The sequence below is a fragment of the Erinaceus europaeus genome, chromosome 11 (genome assembly GCF_950295315.1).
Source record: "Erinaceus europaeus chromosome 11, mEriEur2.1, whole genome shotgun sequence".
In the NCBI taxonomy this organism is placed as follows: domain Eukaryota; kingdom Metazoa; phylum Chordata; class Mammalia; order Eulipotyphla; family Erinaceidae; genus Erinaceus; species Erinaceus europaeus.
The window spans coordinates 107,643,453-107,667,136 of record NC_080172.1 but is presented as its reverse complement, the minus strand read 5'-3'; the positions used below and the strand labels follow the sequence as shown (position 1 = coordinate 107,667,136).

The window sequence follows — 23,684 nt, the reverse complement described above, 5'->3', positions numbered from 1 at the left end:
TCCTGTGGGAGAAATAGGAGGCCGGGGTTGAGTACTGAGTCCAGCACAATCAGCTCTCTGAAAACAACTGAGTAGAGACAGTAACAGAACAAAGTCCAAACACAACTCTTCAGAGAGCCATCCGACAAGCAGAACTGGCAGCAGAAGTGGAGATAGCACACTAACATCTAGTTCTATGAAACATTTTTGTCCCCTCTTAATAAAGCATAAACATGCAAAATTCTTTTTTTAACATCATTTTATTTTATTATTTATTTATTTATTCCTTTTTTGTTGCCCTTGTTTTATTGTTGTAGTTATTGTTGGATAGGACAGAGAGAAATGGAGAGAGGAGGGTAAGACAGAGACGGGGAGAGAAAGACACCTGCAGACCTGCTTCACCGCCTGTGAAGTGACTCCCCTGAAGGTGGGGAGCCGGGGGGCTCAAACTGGGATCCTTACAGTCTTTGCGCTTTGCGCCAAGTGCGCTTAACCTGCTGCACTACTGCCCGACTCCTGCAAAATTCTTTTTAGAGAAGGATTTTTCTTCTTTACTTGCAATGCTAATTATTTACCTAATAGCATGGTGTTTTCAGAAAGATCTATCTATAAAGCTTTTCTTAGTAGCACCAATTGGCTTTTACTAGCTGAATTATGATAGCTCTTTGAAGTAAAGTGGGAAATTCCTTATCTTTTATCTTTGTATGAATGCAGATCGCAGTAACTGAAGTTATTATTTACATACATTTAGCCATAAAATCATGGTAGCATAGGGTACTTCCCAAGGATTCTCTTTGCTTTCTACTGATGCTATGCAGGGTTTACTTCTAGCTGGCAGTGCTCTGTTTTATTTTAATATTTGGATTGTCTTTCAACTAAGTTCCACAATACCTCCCAGGCCTTCTCAAACTGGCAAAGTCTACACAGATACCATTCTGCCCTGCAGACAATGAAGACACGAATTAGTTTTGTTTCGTTCATGGACTCTGATATGGAACAGGAGATTTACTGAATGTGGCACCTGCGAATTTCCTTCTAGTTGACTACATATAAAAGATACAAATGTGGGAATCGGGCAGTAGCTCAGTGGGTTAAGCGCACATTGCACAAAGTGCAAGGTCCGGCATGAGGATCCCGGTTCGAGCCTCCAGCTCCCCACCTATAGGGCAGTAGCTTCACAAGTGGTGAAGCAGGTCTGCAGGCATCTTTCTCTCCCCCACTCTGTCTTCCCCTCCTCTCTCCATTTCTCTCTGTCCTATCCAACAACAATGGCATCAATAATAACTACAACAATAAAATAACAAGGGCAACAAAAGGGAATAAATAAATAAATATTTTTTAAAAAGATACAAATGCTCTGTAGTTGCTGAGTGAGGCATTCAATTAAATGACAATTTTGCAAAATAACAAACAGCGATTGTGTGGGATTCTGAATGAGAGAAAAACACAATGAAAGATGGCAAAATTTCAAGTAATCAGCTCAAAGCAAATTGATTGCACCTTAAAATTGTTTGGGAAAAGTTAAATCAAAATATACATACATTACTGGCTTGATTTTTCTTTTGGATAAGTAGAATTTCTGGTCATTGTTGTACTCTTCAAATACTCCCCATCGCAGATGAGCCCACTCATGGACAAATGCCCTTCCTGTGAGAAAATTATTTCAGACACCTGATTACAATAAGAATGATGAAATTGGGGGTCGGGCATTAGTTCAGTGGGTTAAGCACACATGACATGAAGCACAAGGATCAACATAATGATCCTGGTTTAAGCACCCAGCTGCCCACCTGCAGGGCAGGGGGGGGAGGAGTCACTTCACAGGATGTGAAACAGGCCTGCATTGTCTTTCTCTTCCCCTCTCTGTCCTTCCCTCCTCTCTTGATTACTCTCTGGCCTATCCAACAACAACAATAGTAATAACAACAATAATAAAATGGAGAAAATGGCCTCCAGGAGCAGTGGATTCGCAGGGCAGGCACCAAACCCCAGCAATAACCCTGGAGGCAAAAAAAAAAAAAGTAAAACTCCTTTTTTTTACTCTCATGCTGGGAAAAGAATCTGAGTACTCTTGGAGTCTACTTTATTGTGGGAATGCCATGATGACTTCTTCTAAAAATATTTATTAAGGAATGAAAGAGAGAGAGGATAGAGATAGAGAGAGAGGGAGAGGATTGAGCACCATTCTGGTTTATATGATACCAGGAATTCAACTATCCACTGTGTCACCTCCAGGACCAAGAGGTGGCACACCCTGTAGAGCACACGTTATCATGCATAAAGACCCAGGTTCAAGCCCCTGTTCCCCACCTGCAGGGGGTGGGAAGGGCTTCACGAGTGGTGAAGCAGTGCTGCAGCTTATCTTTCTCTCCCCCTCTCTATCACTCCACCCCCTCTCAATTTAGCTCTGTCTCTATAAAGAAAAGAAATTATTTAGAAAGAAAATTCTAATATAATAGCTGTAAATTTCTGAAAAATGGAGCTACTTAGTTTGGCTTGTTAAATGTTAATGACATATCTAGTAAATGCCCAGCAGTCATTTACACACACAAAAAGAGACAACTTCCAGGTCCTCTCAACTCAGAGGTTAGTGGTTGACAAACACTGTCAGGTGTCTATAAAAATCCCTCTACGTGTAAGAGCCAGAAGCATTCAGAGGGCTTCCAGGTTAGTAACCCAAGAAGATTCTTCTCCTTCATGGCTCATAGATTGCACAGACCAAGCTATCTGCTCCACCTTTGCCTTTGTGCTTCCTCCTAATATCTCACTGTCGAATTTCTGGAAAAGCCACCTGTCCTCCTTATCTTTCTTCACTGTCAGTGGTTCTTTACGATGTTAAGTTCAATTTCTCAGACTGACAGACAAGATCAACACACACTCACATATTTGCTGTTACACACTCACTTCTAAAACTCTTAAAATCACAATGGATTCTTTTCCCCATCTTACTTCAAGATCAAATGTATCTTATGAATCTGCCTAGAAACCTTTTCTGACATTCCTCGAACTACCCTGGGTGCCCCTCCTTTGCACTTTCACTGTTTTCTCTTGTGGCACTTACTATTGTTAGAATGGCCTGTCTTAAACACTCATTTTTTATCTCTGTGAAGATGACATCATTACTTCTTCTTCATAATTTTTTTTTTTTTGCACATAGCGTCTACTAGAATTTAGTAGTAAATCTGTGGATATGTGTTAAATCTGTAGGAGTCTTAGTGACATATATACAGCTAATCATTTTTTCTGGAATGTTATTTTCCTTTTTTTGCCTCCAGGGTTACTGCTGGGGCTCCGTGCCTACAACAGGAATCCACTGCTCCTGGAGGCTCCCCCTCTTTTTATTGACCTTGTTTTATCATCGCTGTGGTTATTATTATTGTTGTTGAATAGGACAAAGAGAAACAGAGAGGGTAGGGGAAGACAGAAAGGGGGAGAGAAAGACACATGCCTACCTGCTTCACCGCTCGTGCGTGAATCGACTCCCATGCAGGTGGGGAGCTGGGGGTTCAAACCCGCGATCCTTACTTTGGTCCTAGCGCTTTGCGCCACGTGCGCTTAACCCGCTGTGTATACTTCCCTACCCTCAAATGTAATTTTCTGAGGAAGCTTATTTTGAGGGCTGAGGGGATGTATGTAAGAAAGCCCTAGTCTCTCACGTTAAGGGTTTTGACTACTTTATAGATGTTGGGGAACAACTGATGACCTCTTAAGAGTAAGAACAGATGGTAATGGAGTGGAAATATAATCGTGGTACAGAAAGGAGAGACTCTGCAGAAACAACAATGTATAGAGTAAGTAGACTAGGGTATGAGATGGTGGTAAAATATATATTAAATCACTTCAATGCCTATGTATGGACTCATTGCGGGTTTACTCTTCCTGCCTGGAGGTGAAGTGAAATATGCTAAGAGAGCAACGAAGAAGCATGTCGACATCTCTTTCTGCTAAGATCTATAAGCACACCAGTGTGTTCGGGAGTGGAGGCAATAGATCTCTTTAGTTTGATTCTTCTATCTCGCCTATTTAAATAAAGAAAACGAAGCTGCTTCTATTCTTTACAAGACACTAAAGACATCTAACACACATTATCGGTTAGCTTCATTAATTAGTTGCATCTGGCTAATTTATTTTTATGACAGGGGGTGTGTGACTCCACTCAGCTCCATCAGTTGCAGGGATTGAACCTGTGATCACGCGTCTGCAAATTCTGTGCTCTAATCAAATGTATCATACCTGGAAAGCACCTATTGTTTTTACTCCATTTTTTCTCCCCTGAAGATTTTCTTCAAATATTGTTCTATGTTGTTCACATTAAAATGACAGTTTAATTTGTGAAGAAAAAAGAAAGTGAACTTTTTTGTTGAGTCATAGGTTTTTGAGAAATGAACTTCAAAAAAACAATCTGGCTGGTAATCAGAATTTGGCCTGTGGTTAGGAAGTATCAGGATAAACTGGAAACTTGTGAAAGAAATGTAGGTTTTGGAGTCCCCCTGCTGGCGTATGGAATCAGAATCTGGTGTTTTAACAATCTGTTCATAGTTCAAAGGGAAGTCTGAGATCACTGTGTATTGTTTCCATCTGGTGGCTACTACTGGAATTGCTTGCTGGGAGGTTTAATTTTATTTAGGTGAGGTCAGATGCATGATGTAAACAGTTAATGGTATTTATATGCTTTCTTTAAGTTTGGGAGCTACTCTCTGCTCTAATCTAGCTTTCTAGTCCTATTCTCAGCTCTGACACCACCTTCCCAGACAACATGTTTAGTCCACCTTCATGTTAACTATCAAGCTCAGGCAAAAATAGTTACTAAAGTCATGGGCCCCTAGGAACATACGTAAAATAGACTTCCTAGCTTCTTTCTACCCTAAGATCCCTATTCTCATCTGCTCTATTTCTACTTTTTAGTTCCTGTTTATTAAACAATTTGTCCTGCATTATATCTTACTGACTCTTAGCCACCAAATTGCAGACGCTACTGATTCCATCCTGACTTTCCTGGGCAGACGATCTCACCAATATGTCCTGAAGTCTCTCTTCTCCAGAGCCCTGCTCCACTAGGGAGAGACAGAAACAGCCTGGGGGTGTGAATTGACCTACCAACATCTATGTCCTGTAGAGAAGCAATTACAGAAGCCAGCACTCCCACCTTGTGCACCCCAAAAAGGATTTTGGTCCATACCCCCAGAGAGGGAGAAATGTTAATAGAAGATGACCAGAGAGGTCTGAACTTTAATTCCATTAGAATTAAAGAGAATTGAAGAGAGAGAAGACAAAAAAAGGAAGGACAATCAGAAGTAGTAATAAATGTAGGTGTGACTTAGAAAGGAACAGAAGGTGGGATCATAGAAAATTGGACAAATATATATAGATTGTTACAGAAATAATACTCGTGGTCCGGGAGGTGGCACAGTGATAAAATTTGGACTCTCAAGCATGAGGTCCCGAGTTCGATCCCTGGCAGCACATGTGCCAGAATGATGTCTGGTTCTTTCTCTCTCCTCCTGTCTTTCTCATAAATAAACAAAAAATCTAAAAAAAAAAAAAAAAAAAGAAATAATACTCAACCCATATCTGTAACCTTAGGAGAACTACTGCATTTTCCAATAGAGGGAATGGGAACACACAACTCTGGTCGTGGGAATGGTGTGAAATTGTTATCTCATAATTCTGTAAGTCAGTTTTAAATCACTAATAAATAAAAGTTGAACACAGGTAAGTATGATTCATAGAAACTTAATACTGCGGGGGCCAGGTGTTGGTGCACCTGCTTAAGCGCACACATTGCAGTGCACAGGGTCCCAGGTTCAAGCCCCTGGTCCCCACCTGCAGGAAGAAAGTTTCATAAGTGGTGAAGTAGGGCTGCAGGTGTCTCTGTCTTCCTCTCCCTCTTTATCTCCCCCACTACTCTCTATCTCTATCCAATAATAAATAAATAAATATTAAAAAGAAAAAATATTTAAAAAAGAAACAATACTGCATATTAAACTATTTTCACTTGTTATTTGATAAATGTTTGTAAAATTAAAATAATCAATTACATCAAGAGTAATATTCATTAAAAAATTAAAATACTACATTTTTCCATGTAAGCAAAACACAAGTTATTTAATTACAAACTGATGATTGAAATATCCTGAATCTCTATTTTAGGTGGAAAGAAATGTGTTATGAGAGTGAAAAATGCGTTAATTTGACATATGTTTGGCTACTCAAAGGATAATGCTAGTGTTGACCTACATTAAAAGAAAAATTGTTAACTTGTAATGACTGCATCAGAAGATCTCATTTCTACCCATACCTTGTGGTCCATACTGCTGCAACTTTTTTCCTGTTAGGAATTCAGGTGTGAAATGAATCCTTTCCCCCTTCTCTCCACAGTTTCCCATCTGCTCAGTATAAGGTCCATCATCCCCTGGGACATTGGGTTCAGCTACTAGAATGTCAGCCTAAAATTTGAGAAACAATTTTAATCATAAGTGCTCTCCCAATTAGCCAGTCTCATGCAAAAAGAAGTGTTTTGGAGCCATTTAATCTGACTGTATAACATTTTGAAGAAAGAATCTGAAGCATAGAAGAAAAGTGTGTATTGTTATATGGAAAACTGGGAAGTGTTATGCATGTACAAACTATTATATTTACTGTTGAATGTAAAACATTAATTCCCCAAATAAAGAAATTTAAAAAAAAGAAGAAAAGTGAATTTGAAAAAACTAATAAAAACCATTGACATCCTCACATTTTTATAGGTCTCCAGTTTTGGTCTCATATACTCAGGCTTTGATTTCCATGTTTCAGGAATCAAAATAGCAACACTTTTGAAAAAGAATCTTTTTCCTGTAGCTTCAAACATATATGGAGATGCTTGAGTCACCATGTCCTGGAAAGAAAAGAAGACATACTGAGCATGCACGATTTTTAACAGGAAATAGAGATATTTGCCAGTCACTTAAAAGTACACCAACATTATACATTTCAAAGGTTAGTTCTTATGGAGATGCAAAGGGGTGTTTACTTGAAGAGTGTATCTACTTTGCAGTGCACACAACCCGGGTTTGAGTCTGACACACACACTCGCACTGAAGGAAACTCTCGGACTGTGGTGTCTTTCCACCCACCCCTGCTTCTGTCTCTCTGTGTGGAAAAATCAGCTAGGAACAATGAAGATGACAATGACAAGAAGAGGAAAATGAAGAGGAAGAAAGAGAGGAGGAGGATGGAGAAAAGAAAAAATTGTGATTTTTAAATTTAAATATTTATTTACATATTTGCCCCCTTATTTATTTAGAGAAGGAGATAGAGAGCTAGACCCTCTCTCCAACATATGTTACCCGGGATCAAAATCAGAACCTTGTACTTGAGAGGTTCAGCATTGTATTCACTGTGCTACTTCCATAGCAACGGATCTGGCAGTCTGGGTGAAGTGTGGTAAACTGCAGAGATCAGCTCCATAGGAGTGAATTCAGGAGAGTTGGAAGAAAGCAAGAAGGTTGAGAATGAAGTTGTAGGGCAGACTAATAGTTCCTTAAGAACAATAAACCGGGGTAGTGTACTGTTCACCACTGGATTCCTGGTATTTGATATAATGTAATTTCTCTGTGAATATTCACTGGATGGATGACTGCATGGATCAATGAATGTATGAATGAATGTATGAAATATCGGGTTGTCGGGGATAAAAATAAAACGCATCATGACTTTTCCAACAATCAACAGTTATGATGAGTGGCAAACTATTTAGGAGTGCTGAGATAGGCGATATCTGTGTTTTCAGGCATTGTGGAGACCTCAGACTACTCCACTAGCCTATGGTGTGGTGTGTGGGGACAGGCGGGAGAAGGCAGTGGGTGTGTACCATGGCTGGAACCGTTGCAGCGCCATCACCTGGTCTTGTAGGGGAGAAACACAGGGGATTGTGATACTGAAGCAAAGCTACCTAGAGGTTTCTGTCTTCCTAAGAATGGTAGTCTGTCTTCAGAGCACAGAGAGAGGCTAAATCCACAGTGTGGCCGCTCAACTCTGCATCTACAGAGAGTCAAATAGGAAGGAATTCACTATTGTTTTTAAGTGGTTAATTAGCCACTTTGAACACATCTGTAATTCCCATTACAGAGGAGGAAATGTAAAAAGCAATGAATATCACATAAATACATAATAGACAGCATACCAAACTCCTATAAAACTAACTAGATAATCAGAGCAAGAAGTTTATTTCTCAGGGGCCAGGTGGTGGTGCACCTGGTTGTATGCACATGTTCCAATGTGCTAGGATCCAGGTTCAAGCCCCCGGTCCCCACCTGTAGGGGAAAAAGTTTGTGAGCAGTGAAGCAGTGCTGCAGGTGTCTCTCTCTCTCTATCTCCCCTCTTCTCTCAATTTCTGGATGTCTCTATGCAATAAATAAATATTTAAAAATTTAAAAAGTATATTTCTCAGTAGGAAAACATCCAAAAATAACGAGGTGAAAACATCTTTGAAACGTCTTAAACATTGAATATAGAAAACCATTATTATTAAAGAAAAGATACCTATGCTATTCTTCTGGCATGTTCTTGAAACTCAATGACATTTTAATGCAAAACATATGCTGAACATATTGCTCCCCCTTCCCCAACTCCTTGTTTTTCCAAGTGGCTACTTTCGTTTTTGCTTATGTTGTTCCTAAGTTTAAAGGCGATCAAAAACATATTCAAAAGCTTCTGAGTTTTGAGATATTTCAAAAGCTTTAGACTTCACTTTCATCTTCATCCGTGGCAGCAATAATTGATAATCTTACAGGGAAGTAACTAAGTTTTAACTTCCCTTACTAATCCCATTTTTCTAAGTTCAGCTCTTCTTGATGGTAGACATTGTCTGTGAGCTTTCTTTCTGGGTTTGCTTCTGTTCAGAGCAAAAGAAACAAAAAAACAAAAACAAAAAAACTCTGTGTGTCCATTACATTACTTCTGTCTGACTTCATGCTTCAGAACTTGCCTCAGAAAGAAGTCACATTCCTTTTGACTTGGATAAAGAGGATAAATTTTAACCCTCTAGAAGGCATAAACAGTAGACCGATGATTATTTCTACCACTGTTATGCACTGAGCACTATGTGTGTCTTTTAAGTTTAAAAAAATGTATGAGATTATTTTAAACCACTGAAGACATGCAGAAGATAGAGATGCCTTATACCCTTTACCCAGGCCCCTCTATCATACATAGGTAAGTTTAAGCCTGTGAAAAAGGTACTTATCATTATCTCTAGGACAGACCAACATTTTTGCTTACTGCTCAATACCATTTCTAAATGTGCTATATCCAGATTCCAGCCTGGTCTCTTGTAAGGAAATTTCCTTTTATTTTAGTTGCTTGCTGTCATACATGACCTTGCTAATCCTTGTAGGAACAATTCTGATCCTTCCAAGGGAAGTAAACCCTGTATTTATCAGGCCCAGTGCAAGGGGGCCTTTCAAGGATTCTCAGTAGTATCACCTCCCTTCATTATTTCTGTGGGGAAACAGAAAACTAGAAAAGAATATGCTTTCTTTCTAGGACAGAAAGATTGGAATTGTTCCTGATTGTTTGTTTTATTGCCCATGGTTATTGCTGGGACTTGGTGCCTGCATGAGGAATCTACTGCTCCTGGTGGCCACTGATGATCTCCTTCTTCTTTTTTTTTATTTAGTAGAAAAAAAAAAGAGAGAGAGATGAAATTGAGAGAGGCGTGGGGCTAGGGAGAGAGAGAGAGAGAGATGCTAATTATCATTTCAAACTTACCTTTATATGTTGAATGAGTGTTTCATCTTCAGGTACGTTATGGTCAATGGCAATGACAATGCCCTCATAACCATTATTATTCAACTGAATAAGTGAGTTGCTCAAGGCTCCTTCCAGAAGGTGAAGGACCAAGATGAAAACCGAACATCTTGATTTAGACATCTCCATAGCTATACAACTCTCTTTGGAAAATATTCGTTTGGGAGTTATCTTTCCTTACCTCTCTATATATGTATAAGTGTGTGAATATGTAAACACACATTCTTCCAAGTTATCACAAGTGGTTTTTCATATGAACTTTAATCTCTTGACCCAACATCGTTTCATGATTGTTTTTGTCTCCAGTAAAAAAAAAAAAAAACATTCAACTACTTCCTAGTCTCAAATTCTGTGTACTTTTAAATGTTTTGTGTTTGAAAGGATCATTACCCTTCCCTTCCCTATGCCAGATGCTGAGAATGAGGGTGGGGAGCCTCTGTCCCATTTCCTGAAAGTACTCACAGGTGACAAGCAGCTTGATCAATGAGAGATTTGTTTACTTCTTACAAATGTTTGCTGAGCCAGAGATATCCACCCAACACCACCCTCCAACTCTACCTGCCCCCCAACCTTGCTCAGAGAGGCCCATAAGGTAAAAGCCATATATCTTGTTCCCTTCATGGGAGTCTTTAGTTTTTATCCTCATCAAGCTTGAGATAATCTTTCAGTGCTCCGTTAGATAATCCACATGCAGTTGATGGGATTAGCATGCAGCATAGATATTATTGGATATTTTACATTGGAAAGTAAAACAATTAAATCTCACTGTGCAAAGCATACTTCTTCCAGTTTACCAGTTTGACATCTATTGATTTTTTTTTTTATTCTCTATCTCCTCTTGGCCACTAGAATTCAAATAAATAACACAGAATTATTTTCCTAAAACTAAATGTCTTTCAGAATGTGAACTGTGGACTTCCAGGCACTATAAAGTTTTCCAAATCTCAGTAGAAAACTCAAATTGACCTATTACTCTACTGTAGTCATATATCATTTAAAGTGACCTTTCATCTCATGAAATCATTTGGTTTTTAGATGGTGGCAACCACCAACTTTATCATGTCTGTCCAATTCCTTTGATGTTGACTCACCTAGATGAAATTTTCTTTATTACCATTAATTAGAACACATTATTTAAGTACTGAAACTTTTAAGTTATAGAAAGCAAAGAACTGAATAGAGTAAAAAAAAAAAGACTCATACATGGTAGTCTATATGACCCAAATATAGTTTATATAAAAATAGCTTACCCAGTGACTATAAATATGTTAATTATATATGATATAAATATTTAGAGTCTAAAACATGTGAGACACCCAGTTGTATATATAGAGTGATACCATACATTGTAGCATACCAGGAACTAAGGTTTCCAAGTGATGTCTGGTTGACTTGTGACATTGGAAGTACCTGGACCTGCAGAAGGTGATTAGGGACAGAAGTAAAGAAATGACATAGGGTTCAGTAGGCAGATGAGGTCAAGAAAGTCTAAGAACACTCAGTAACGTCAGTTTGCCACAGTTGTCCCCTTGAACTGTCCAGACCTACACATGTCCTTTCATCATATTTGGCTCCATAGTAATAATATAGAATTTGCAGTTTTGTTTATTTGTTTTTTGTAGTTTTATGGTATTTATTTATTTATTTATTTATTATAATTTTTTATTTAAGAAAGGATTAATGAACAAAAACATAAGGTAGGAGGGGTACAACTCCACACAATTCCCACCACCCAATCTCCATAACCCACCCCCTCCCCTGATAGCTTTCCCATTCTCTAGCCCTCTGGGAGCATGGACCCAGGGTCATTGAGGGTTGCAGAAGGTAGAAGGTCTGGCTTCTGTAATTGCTTCCCCGCTGAACATGGGCGTTGACTGGTCGGTCCATACTCCCAGTCTGCCTCTCTCTTTCCCTAGTAGGGTGTGTCTCTGGGGAAGCTGAGCTCCAGGACACATTGGTGGGATCTTCAATCCAGGGAAGCCTGGCCAGCATCCTGGTGGCATCTGGAACCTGGTGATTGAAAAGAGAGTTAACATACAAGGCCAAACAAATTGTTGAGCAATCATGGGCCCAAAGCTTGGAATAGTGGAGAGGAAGTGTTAGGGTGATACTCACTGCAAACCCTAGTGTACTTCTGCTTTCAGGTATATATTTTGCAGTAGTTTATGGATACGTATGAACATAAGCTCTCTCACAGAAACTGGTGTATATCTAGGTTATAGGACTTTGTTAGAAAGTGAACTACCTGAGATGAAATTAGAGTGTACTGTGAAAGGAAAGGTCTCACCCGAGTAATGAAGCTGAAGGGTTGTCATTCCACACGTGAAGTCTCTGGACACAGTCTGAGGTGAAGCATGTTGAGGTGGCAATCGTTGCGTTGGTTAGGTTGTGATCGGCGGATGCAATATTATTTGGTATGGATTGGGAGAGGCATACGGGAAAGTGGGCCCTATCCAAGGGTTCCAGGACTGGGGGAAGTAGGGGCTCTATAGTGGAGATGTGAGGTTCCTGCTGTCTTAGGGTTCAAAAAGACAATCGATAGTTAATGTTATCATCACATTATTTGTTAATTGGGTTAACTTTGAAAAGTCCTTTTGTTATGGTTTGCTGTACAGTATCCAGTATCTTGTATATAGCTGTGCCATTGGATGCTTCTAATCTACTTGGTCTAGGCTTTTGAGAGAGTCCGCATATCAAATACACAGCCTATATAACCCAACCAAAAAGAGGTGTATACTCCTATGTTCATAGCAGCACAATTCATAATAGCTAAAACCTGGAAGCAACCCAGGTGCCCAACAACAGATGAGTGGCTGAGAAAGCTGTGGTATATATACACAATGGAATACTATACAGCTATCAAGAACAATGAACCCACCTTCTCTGACCCATCTTGGACAGAGCTAGAAGGAATTATGTTAAGTGAACTAAGTCAGAAAGATAAAGATGAGTATGGGATGATCCCACTCATCAACAAAAGTTGATTAAGAAGATCTGAAAGGGAAACTAAAAGCAGGACCTGATCAAATTGTAAGTAGGGCACCAAAGTAAAAACCCAGTGGTGAGGGGTAGACATGCAGCTTCCTGGGCCAGTGGGGGGTGGGAGTGGGCGGGAGGGATGGGTCACAGTCCTTTGGTGGTGGGAATGGTGTTTATGTACACTCCTAGCAAAATGTAGACATATAAATCAGTAGTTAATTAATATGAGAGGGGGAAAATCAATTTTATGTCTCAAAGTTTCTCAAAACACAAACTGAATCCTTTTAATTTATGGTATTTATTTATTTTAAAATTTCTTTATTGGGGGATTAATGGTTCATAGTCAATAGTAAAATACAATAGTTTGTATATGAATAATATTTCCACATAACAGTACAACCCCCACTAGGTCCTCCTCTGCCATCATGTTTCAGGACCTGAACCCTCTCCCCTACTCCAGAGTCTTTTACTCTGGTGCAATACACCAACTCCAGTTCAATTTCTGCATAGAGTTTTCCCTTCTGATCTTGTTTTTCAACTTCTGCCTATGAGTGAGATCAACCCATATTCGTCCTTTTGTTTCTGATGTATCTCACTTAACATGATATCTTCAAGCTCCATCCAAGATGGGGTAAAGAAGGTGAATTCACCATGAACCTGAGATTTTGGAACCTCAGGAATAAGAGTCTCTTTGCATAACCATTATGCCATCTACCGCTGTTTGCTACTCTGTTTTCCACATAACAATTCATGCCCCTCTAGATCCTCCTCTGCCATCATGTTCCAGGACCTGACCTATATTCCCCTACTCCAGAGTCCCTTACTGTGGTCCATTACAACAAACCCAGTCCAAGCTCTGCTTCATGTTTACTGTTCAACTTTTTTTTTTTTTTGTAATTGGATTCATTTTGTTGAAGGTGCCTTTAAAGTTTAGATGGAAAGAGTTCTGCCAATATTTTCCTCTAAGTATTTGATAGTTTCTGGTATAACATCCATGAGGTGTTGAAATCCCCTACTATTACTATGGTGCTGTTAATATATTTCTGTAGCCCTTTCAGTAGATGCTGGGTTGTATTTTCTGATCCATCTTCCTACTCTGTGCTTTTTAATAGGTGAATTCAGGCTATTGACATTTATTGATATTATAGAATAAAGATTTGAATGCCATTATTCTAAAAAATGATTCTGATATATGATATGTTTATGATGAAGTAATTGTTTATAGGAGACCTTTCAGAACTTCTTGCAGGGCAGGCTTGGTAGTTGATTCCTTCAACTGTTGCTTGTTTAAGAAGGTTTCTATGCCTCCATCTAGTCTGAAAGACAGTCTAGCAGGATACAGTAGTCTTGGTTGAAAGCCTTTCTCATAGAGAGCTCAATATATATCTTTTTATTTATTTTTTATTTTTATTTTTTATTTTATTTAAGAAAGGATTAATTAAAAAAACCATAAGGTAGGAGGGGTATAACTCCACACAATTCCCACCACCCAATCTCCATAACACACCCCCTCCCCTGATAGATTTCCCATTCTCTATCCCTCTGGGAGCATGGACCCAGGGTCATTGAGGGTTGCAGAAGGTAGAAGGTCTGGCTTCTGTAATTGCTTCCCCGCTGAACATGGGCGTTGACTGGTCGGTCCATACTCCCAGTCTGCCTCTCTCTTTCCCTAGTAGGGTGTGTCTCTGGGGAAGCTGAGCTCCAGGACACATTGGTGGGATCTTCAATCCAGGGAAGCCTGGCCAGCATCCTGGTGGCATCTGGAACCTGGTGATTGAAAAGAGAGTTAACATACAAGGCCAAACAAATTGTTGAGCAATCATGGGCCCAAAGCTTGGAATAGTGGAGAGGAAGTGTTAGGGTGATACTCACTGCAAACCCTAGTGTACTTCTGCTTTCAGGTATATATTTTGCAGTAGTTTATGGATACGTATGAACATAAGCTCTCTCTCACAGAAACTGGTGTATATCTAGGTTATGGGACTTTGTTAGAAAGTGAACCACCTGAGATGAAATTAGAGTGTACTATGAAAGGAAAGGTCTCACCCGAGTAATGAAGCTGAAGGGTTGTCATTCCACACGTGAAGTCTCTGGACACAGTCTGAGGTGAAGCATGTTGAGGTGGCAATCATTGCGTTGGTTAGGTTGTGATCGGCGGATGCAATATTATTTGGTATGGATTGGGAGAGGCATACGGGAAAGTGGGCCCTATCCAAGGGTTCCAGGACTGGGGGAAGTAGGGGCTCTATAGTGGAGATGTGAGGTTCCTGCTATCTTAGGGTTCAAAAAGACAATCGATAGTTAATGTTATCATCACATTATTTGTTAATTGGGTTAACTTTGAAAAGTCCTTTTGTTATGGTTTGCTGTACAGTATCCAGTATCTTGTATATAGCTGTGCTATTGGATGCTTCTAATCTACTTGGTCTAGGCTTTTGAGAGAGTCCACATATCAAATACACAGCCTATATATTAAAAAGATTCAGTTTGTGTTTTGAAAAACTTTGAGACATACAATTGATTTTCCCCCTCTCATATTGATTAACTACTGATTTATATGTCTACATTTTGCTAGGAGTGTACATAAACACCATATCTTGACATTCTCTTCTGGCCTGTAGTGTTTGTGTGGAGAAATCTGCTGCTAATCTTATGGGTTTTCCTCTGTAAGTGACTCTTTGTTTTTCACTTGCAGCCTTCAAGATCCTATCTTTATCCTTATTATTTTTCATTCTAAATATGACATGTCTTTAAATATGGGTTAATTCTGTTTAGGACCCTCTGAGCTTCTTGAACCTTTATGTCTTTTATCTAGTCTAGAGTAGGGAAGTCTCAGCTGAATGCTTTCTCAGCTGAATGCTTTATCTAGTCTAGAGTAGGGAAGTTCTCAGCTGAATGCTTTCTTCCCCTCCCACTCTTTCTTCTGCTGACAAGCTGATAATGCATAAATTACTTCTTTTGAAGTCGTCCCATATGTCTCTTGTTACTTTCAGTATCACTTAATCTCTTTTTGAGATCTATTACTTCTTTCTTAGTTTTCTCTTATTCATCCTCAATCTTGCTAATTCTGTTTTCTGCCTCATTTATTCTATTTTTTCTACCCCTGTTTTGTTTTATGTAACTCAGCTATTTTATTACCCTGTTATGATACTGTATTAGCTTGTTCAGCTAGTTGTGCTCTTAGCTCAGCTATGTCAGCTTTCAGCTCTCTGATTACCTGGAGAGAGTGTTTTCTTTCAGAGTCTCATTTGCTGTTTCCTCATTTCTGATGATATTAATTTCAAGCTCCTCACTCCTGTGGCTAATAACTCAATTAGTGTTTGCATCTTGTCCTCAAAACTTTGCAGGGGTGGGGGGTTATCTGGAATTTTGTCCAGGTTCATTTCTCTAATGTTTCTTCTTGGTTGCACCATTGTACATGGTGTTATAAGGTCACTGTCACTACCGTTCAATCCACTACTCACACTTGCTTGAATTGACTTGTGTCTGACTGGGGAGAGTAGAGAGATGCAGCTATTGCCACTCTGTGCTGATTATTGATGGCCAGCAGGTGCTGCTACTGTGATCTCTAGGCTTCTCTTGTTTGTATGATCCATGAAGGGTGGAATTGGGTCTGGGGGGTTGTTGCTTTGGGCTGTCTTATGGTCACAAATACTCTATTTTATGTTGTGTCCATGCATTAAATTCTGAGGCTAAATACCCCCCTGACTCAAAAATTGAGAGGTTTTAAGCCCTTTTCTCTTTTTTTCTGGCACTCGCAACAACCTTCACTGCTTGCTGAGCCTAAAGTGAGATCACCAAAATGGCGCAGCTCAGCTCCGTGCTGCCTGGAGCTCTGATTTGACTTTGCTGTTCTCATCACACTCCTTTTTGCCCCAACCACACGTGAGCACCCACCTGAGGCTGCAGATATTTCAGCTGTAGATTCTGACTTCAGTTGGGTCTCTTGTATTTATTCATTGTTTTGTCCCTGTTACTCCATGGCTACACCTCCTGGAAGCTCTGTTTGGTTTTTTATTAGCAATTTAATAATGATTGACAAGACTGTAAAGTAAGAGGGATACAATTCCATACAATTCCCACCACCAGATTTCCATATTTTCAGTCCCCCTCATTAGAAGTTGCCTTATTCTTTATCTCTCTGGGAATATGAACCAAAGATCTTTATGAGGAGCAGAAGGTGGAAGTTCTGGCTTCTGTAATTGCTTCTTCACTGGACATTGGCATTGACAGTAGACTCTGCATTTTTATGAAGATGAAAATGCTCACTCTTTTCCAAAAGAATTTATGAGACCAATCATTTATAAAAATCTCCTTCAAAGTGAGAGATAATCATAACCCAAGAACAGAACTATTGAGAGCAACTGCAGTGTCTTAACTCACTTTAAATCACCAATATTTCTCACATTTAGCCAACATTTTGGCTCATCTGCATTTCTTGTTTGCCTATTGTTACATAGCAACTGTTTATTGTTAATTTTTAAAAGATTTAGTTGTTTACTAATGTTTATGAAAGATCCCTGAAAGCACTGCTCAGCTCTGGCATAAGGCAGTGCTGGGGATTGAACCTGGGTCCTCAGGGATTTAAGTCCTGTGCTGAGCTACCTCACTAGCCCATACTGTTTTTGAGATGTCTGAGTTGTTTTGTTTTATTTTCAATTCTTGCTGCCTATGACAAGGATCACCTGGGTGATGGCTCTAATTAGAAACTTTTCCAAAATTCCTTGGCTTAACCTACTGCCCAGGCTTTGGTGTTTACTGAATGGAGAGTCCATGAGTGTCTCCTTCCTTCACTAGTTCTTTCCTGCTCCCTTAGGTACAAGATCTTCACTAACATTGGCTCCACTAGCAGGTAGTGGTAACAGTTCTACTCTCTCTAATCTGATCTCTTAGTCTGGTCTAAGCAAGCTCAGAGAGGCTTTGACTCCACAAAGCATTGCACCATGGCCTCTGGAACCTAACTTTGGAATGCAGCTCAGATGGGTAAGATGACACAAACCTGAGGTAGAGAAATCTAGCATCTTGAAAAGAAAATTTGGATCAAATGTGCAAAATATTTCTGACACCCCAGAGGTCTTTTTACTTGGATTTCATTTCAGTAAAGCAAACAAAGAGACTAGCAAAAAACTTCAAACAACACATGCTGTTCTGACCTCCTTATCATATAGATTAATGCTACCTGTTTTTTGAAGCACATCTAAACAGAAATACATAGTTTATTATCTTGTTGAAACATATTTAAGATAACTGTTTCAAGTTCATGGACATATTATTCTATTCTAGATTTGTTGTTTTATATCTCACTTTTAGGTATGTGATCTATCTCAGTTATAATGTTTGTATATAGTGTGAGGGAAATAATGATTTTCAAGGGGCCGGGTGGTAGAACATTTGGTTGAGTACACATGCTACAGTGCACAAGGACCCAGACAGCCCCCAGTCCCCACCTTCTGGGGGAAAGCTTTGAGAGTGTTGAAGCAGTGTTGCAGGCGTCTCTCTGTCTCTCTCCCTCTCTTCCACCCCCTGACCTCTCGATTTCTGGCTGTCTCTATCTAATTAATAAATAAAGATAATAAAAAATTAAAAATAGTAATAATAATGATTTTCAAGACAACTCAAGTTGTCACACGAGTAGTTTCCTTTTTTGCATTATAATGAATTTGTTACTAAATTATTATCATTTTCATGGTTATCATCATGATTACTCTCCCCATAACTGATGTCCGTACACCATTTCTTTTTTTATCACTTTATTGGGTCATTAATGATTTTCAGTACAATTACTGACACAGGGGTAAAATTCTTCATTTCTCCATGGCAGGTGTCTGCAAAACAACCTCACCCCCCAGCTTAGGTCATTTTCCTCCATTATGTAGCAGGAGCCCAGCCCCCCACCCCCTCCTGGCCCTCTTTCCCCAACTGCCTGGTACTAGAACAAAACTAGACATACTAACTAGTGTAATAGACTTGAGAACACACAAATAAGCTGACTCACCTATAAACATCCAGTTTTTGGAAAGGTGACCCAGCATTCTAAGTGGAGAAAGGAGTCTCTTCAACAGTGTTGAGAAAATTGGGGTGAAACATGCAGAAGAATGAAATTGAACCACTACATTTCATCATACACACCACACAAGAGTAAACTCCAAGTGGATGAGAGAGAGAGAGAGAGAGAAAGAGAGAAAGGCACATGGCACGAAGCACAAGGACCAGCATAAGGATCCTGGTTCCAGTCCCCAGCTCCCCACCTGCAGGGGAGCCACTTCCCAAGTGGTGAAGCAGGTCTGCAGGTGTCTATCTTTCTCTCCCCCTCTGCCTTCCCCTCCTCTCTCCATTTGTCTCTGTCCTATCAACAACAACAACAACATCAATAACAACAAAAATAACTACAACAATTAAAAAACAAGGGCAACAAAAGGGAAAATAAATAAATAAATAAATATTTTAAAAAAGAATTTGCATGTTGGGCCAGAAACCATAACTTATTTAGAGGTAAACACTTGTAGAACTCTTTCTGACGTACGTTTTTTATTATTATTGATTTAGTAATAATCAACAAGAATGTAAGATAAGAGGGGTGCAATTCCACACAATTCCCACTACCAGAACTCCGGTATTCCCTCCCCTCCATTGGAAGCTTTCCTATTATTTATCCCTCTGGGAGTATGAACCCAGGATCATTATGGGTTGCAGAAGGTAGAAGGTTTGGGTTCTGTGATTGCTTCTCTGCTGGATATGGGCGTTGGCAGGTCCACCCATGCTCCCAGCCTGCTTCTAAGTTTTAAAGGTGTCTTCAGTGCACACCATTCCTGCAGCCATCTGAAGTCTTCCTCAGCCATCATGCAATGAGTCACATTCTACTGTAACCAGAAAACCGACACCGAGATTCAGATTATTTGAAGTTTGCAGAACCTTGCTCTTTGCCTAAGCCTCTGCCCTATTTTGGTAAAGCACACCTTCTGTATATTCTGCAGTTTTGGTATTTGGGTACCACCAAACCTTTTTCCACCCATTCCTGATACAGTTATATATTATCTCCAAGTTGATTAGTCATATTATTCAGAGCTTTTTGTTTGTTTTTAACAGAGCACTGATCAACTGTGGCTTCTTATGTTGGTGTGGGGGACTGAATGTGGGACTTGGGAATCTGAGGCATGAGAATCTCTTTGCATAACCATTATGCTATATACACTTCCTCACCCCGCACTTCAGGCCTTCTCTTAAGGATTTCCTGCCTGCTTATTGTTTTAGTTACTGAGAGAGGTGTTTTAAAATCTCCAGTTATGATTGTAAATTTGTTCCTTTTTAGTTTTGTCAACTTTTACTAACTATATTTTAAAGATACCATCTGACAAATTTAAGATTGTTAAGAGTGAATTTTTTTTTCAGAAGATAAGTGTGTATATATCTCTAAATATAGCAATTCCACTCAAATGTGAGCTCATATCTACAGGGATGCAGAGGTCACATAGGCTCCTAAGCTGAATATGGGCCCCAGATCACATCAAATTGATGGGGTTTACAGTCAACAATATTTATATATGTTTCCCATGTTTGGGAGCTACTCTCTTCCGTGATCCAACTTTCTGGTCCTTTTTGCAGCCATGACATCATCTCCCCAGACAATAACTTGGATCCACCTGCATATCAGATGGCCGGCTCAGAAAAAAAAAAAAAACTAGTATAGTCATAGGCCCTTTGGAATATAACTAAAATAGGCCTACTATCTATCTACAACACAGAGATGCCCCCAACTCACCGTCTGAACTATTCCAGTCTTTAGGTTCATGATTAGTCAACAATTTGGCTTTACATGTTAACTCTTTATTCATCCACCAGGTTCCAGATGCTAACATGATGCTAACTGGACTTCCCTGGGCAGAGGACTCTACCAATGTGTCCTGGAGCCCTGCTTCCCCAGAGCTCCGCCCCACTAGGGAAAGAGAGAAACAGGCTGGGAGTATGGATTGACCTGTCAAGGCCCATGTTCAGCAGGGAAGCAATTACAAAAGCCAGGCCTTCCCCCTTCTGCACCCTACAATGACCTTGGGTCCATACTCCCAGAAGGATAAAGAATAGGAAACTATCAAGGGAGGGGATGGGATATGGAGTTGTGGTGGTGGGAATTGCGTGGAGTTGGACCCCTCTTATCCTGTGGTTCTTGTCAGTGTTTCCTTTTTATAAATAGAATTTTTTATAAAAAAAAATCACCCTATTGACATACACACGCACACAAGAGTACATGTATAAAAGAGGCTGGGGGGATAGTAGAGTGGTTCTGCAATGATTTTAATACACAATGCTCTAAGGTTCCAGGTTCAAGCCCTGGAACAACCATAAGCCAGAGCTGACAGAGCTGTCTTTCTATCATCTGTCTATCTGTCTGCCTGCCTCTCTGTCTTGTCTTTCTTTCTTTGTTTTATTCTCTCATGAAAAAACAATATATTTTTTAAAAGAGTACATGTATAGGGGGAAAACACATAAAGATGCATAAGATTTTGTGTACCAGGATAACAGAAGCTGCTCTGCTAAGGCCACTTTAAACAGCAATTAACTGAATTACTCAAATATCTATTAATAAATAAGTGGATAGGCTTATTTATTTATTTATTTTTAAATATTTATTTTATTCTCTTTTGTCGCCCTTGTTGTTTTATTGTTGTAGTTATTGTTGTTGTCATCGTTGTTGGATAGGACAGAAAGAAATGGAGAGAGGAGGGGAAGACAGAGGGTGGAGAAGGACAGACACCTGCAGACCTGCTTCACCACCTGTGAAGCGATTCACTTGCAGGTGGGGAGCTGGGGCTCAAACCAGGATCCTTAAGCCGGTCCTTGCGCTTTGTGCCACCTGCACTTAACCTGCTACTCTACCACACGACTCCCCAGGATTATTTATTTTACTGAGCATCCGTTTTATTTATGCATAAAAACTAAAATGGAATTTAAGACCATCATTTGGATGAAAAGTTCATAGAATGATAACCTTGTTTTCTCTACTCTCAATTTCTAAGTCATTTCACCCTTCTGCTTTACCCTCCTCTTTTCCTCTTATCATCTTTACACCCTTGCTTCTTCATTTCAACACTGGTACAAAATAAAGTTATATCAAGTTTACAAATGTTCCTTTTGGATATTTGTTAATTTTTATGGCTTCTACCCCAGAGAATTAGGGAGATCGAAAGCAGTTTCCTTTTAAACAGGGTAGCTTCCTCCTTCTTGTGCCCTGAAGGCAATCGTCCTTAATCAGCAGCATTTTCATAAGATTCTGCAGCTTATAGCTGAGGAGTGTAAAATAAACTAGATACCATCTGGGTCACACTCCACCCTTTAGGGAACCATCAAGCTGGTAAGAGGTAGATATTTTTAAGTGAAGGAGGGATTTAAGAAGGGCAGTACTCACTCTGAGCTTTGGATATAAGCTCAAATTATACCTCCAGGGATAAGAACCTGTGTTTCTGTGTTCTTTTTTTTTTTTTTTTTATATTTATTTATTTTTTCTCTTTTGTTGCCCTTGTTGTTTTATTGTTGTAGTTATTGTTGTTGTTGTTGTTGTTGTTGTTGGATAGGACAGAGAGAAACGGAGAGAGGGAGGGGAAGACAGAGAGGAGGAGAGAAAGATAGACACCTGCAGACCTGCTTCACCGCTTGTGAAGCGACTCCCCTGCAGGTGGGGAGCCGGGGTTCGAACCGGGATCCTTATGCCGGTCTTTGTGCTTTGCGCCACCTGCGCTTAGCCCGCTGTACTACAGCCCGACTCCCGTTTCTGTGTTCTTGGGCACGTTGCTTCTCTATCATGTATTATGTCATCCGTATCCTTAACTTTCGTATTTTATCTTGTCTTTCTCTTTGTACCTGATCTATGCTTTTTTTTTTCTACACACGCACACACACACAGAGATAATTTAATTAATTTTCTACATATATATATATGTAGAATTCAAATTCAGATTTAATATAGTTGCAGTGATATGTCATAGAAATTCTGAATATTATCTTCCTCTGAGTTATGGTATAGAAGTAAATTAAATCATTAGTAAGTAATCTTAATTCTGTGGATATTTTATTTGACACTTTGTTAGAGCAGATGTATTTTAGTTTTGTTTTTGGTTCTAGGGTCTAGGGCACCACTCAGTCTAAGGACAAGACATCACAACTGTGACCTGTAACCTAGATGATATTAAAATCTCAAGACTTTTCCTCATGAGACCTGGATTGTTGCTTAAATCTCTGTTCAGTAATTTTCCTCCACTCTCTTCTTTTTCTTTCAATTTCTTAGCAGTTGAGGACCTGCCCAAGTACTGAGAGAATACAGATATAGAAACTTCCATCATAGTTGCTTCTTTTCTTAGACTGCCTCCCTGATCCTCCTCCTTCCTTCTGGCTTCAGGAGAGTATTCATGTAGGTTGGACACCCCCCACCCCTCTTGGTGGAATTATGAGTGGCAAAAAAAATAATAAAATAAATCTTACAGTTTTTTAAAGATTTATTCTGTTAGTCCTTGTTCTTCTGTTCCAGCAGGAATGGGTTGAAACAGAAATGGCCCTGTAGGGATTTGAACAGCTCTCTAACCAAACTGAGTATCCCATATGGCATGAGAGAGACTATTTCTTCCTATCTATCAATGTGGGCAGGATCTGTGATCTCCAGAGGGTGAGGAAGGACAGTGAAGTTATTCAGATATAAGTGTGACAACTCATCTTTTAAATTAGATTGAGAGTTCATTTCTCTGGATGAGTTTTGTACCTTTAAAAAAAAAAGATATTCTTATCTTGACTTATAGACATTAAAATTTGGATACAGCAGATTTCATCCAGTTTTTCATTTATATATTTATTTTTTTGCTGGGACTTTGTGGCTGCATGATTCCATCACGCTTGGCAGACTCCACCCCCTGTTTTTATATATATATAAAGGTGGAGCAGCAAATAGTATCGAA

At 39.5% G+C, this 23,684-nt stretch overlaps 1 protein-coding gene across 1 annotated transcript in view; it reads right to left on the bottom strand.

Moving 5' to 3' along the window:
- The window catches only part of CLCA1 (chloride channel accessory 1), a 35,490-nt gene extending 25,599 nt beyond the window's left edge, over positions 1-9,891 (bottom strand). Inside the window, exons 1-4 of the mRNA XM_007529967.1 lie at positions 9,730-9,891; positions 6,716-6,856; positions 6,278-6,425; positions 1,521-1,626 (exon numbers count right to left, since the gene is read on the bottom strand). Coding sequence (XP_007530029.1) covers positions 1,521-1,626; positions 6,278-6,425; positions 6,716-6,856; positions 9,730-9,891 — 557 coding nt within the window. The remainder of the gene's footprint in view (positions 1-1,520; positions 1,627-6,277; positions 6,426-6,715; positions 6,857-9,729) is intronic.
- Positions 9,892-23,684: the final 13,793 nt, after the last annotated feature.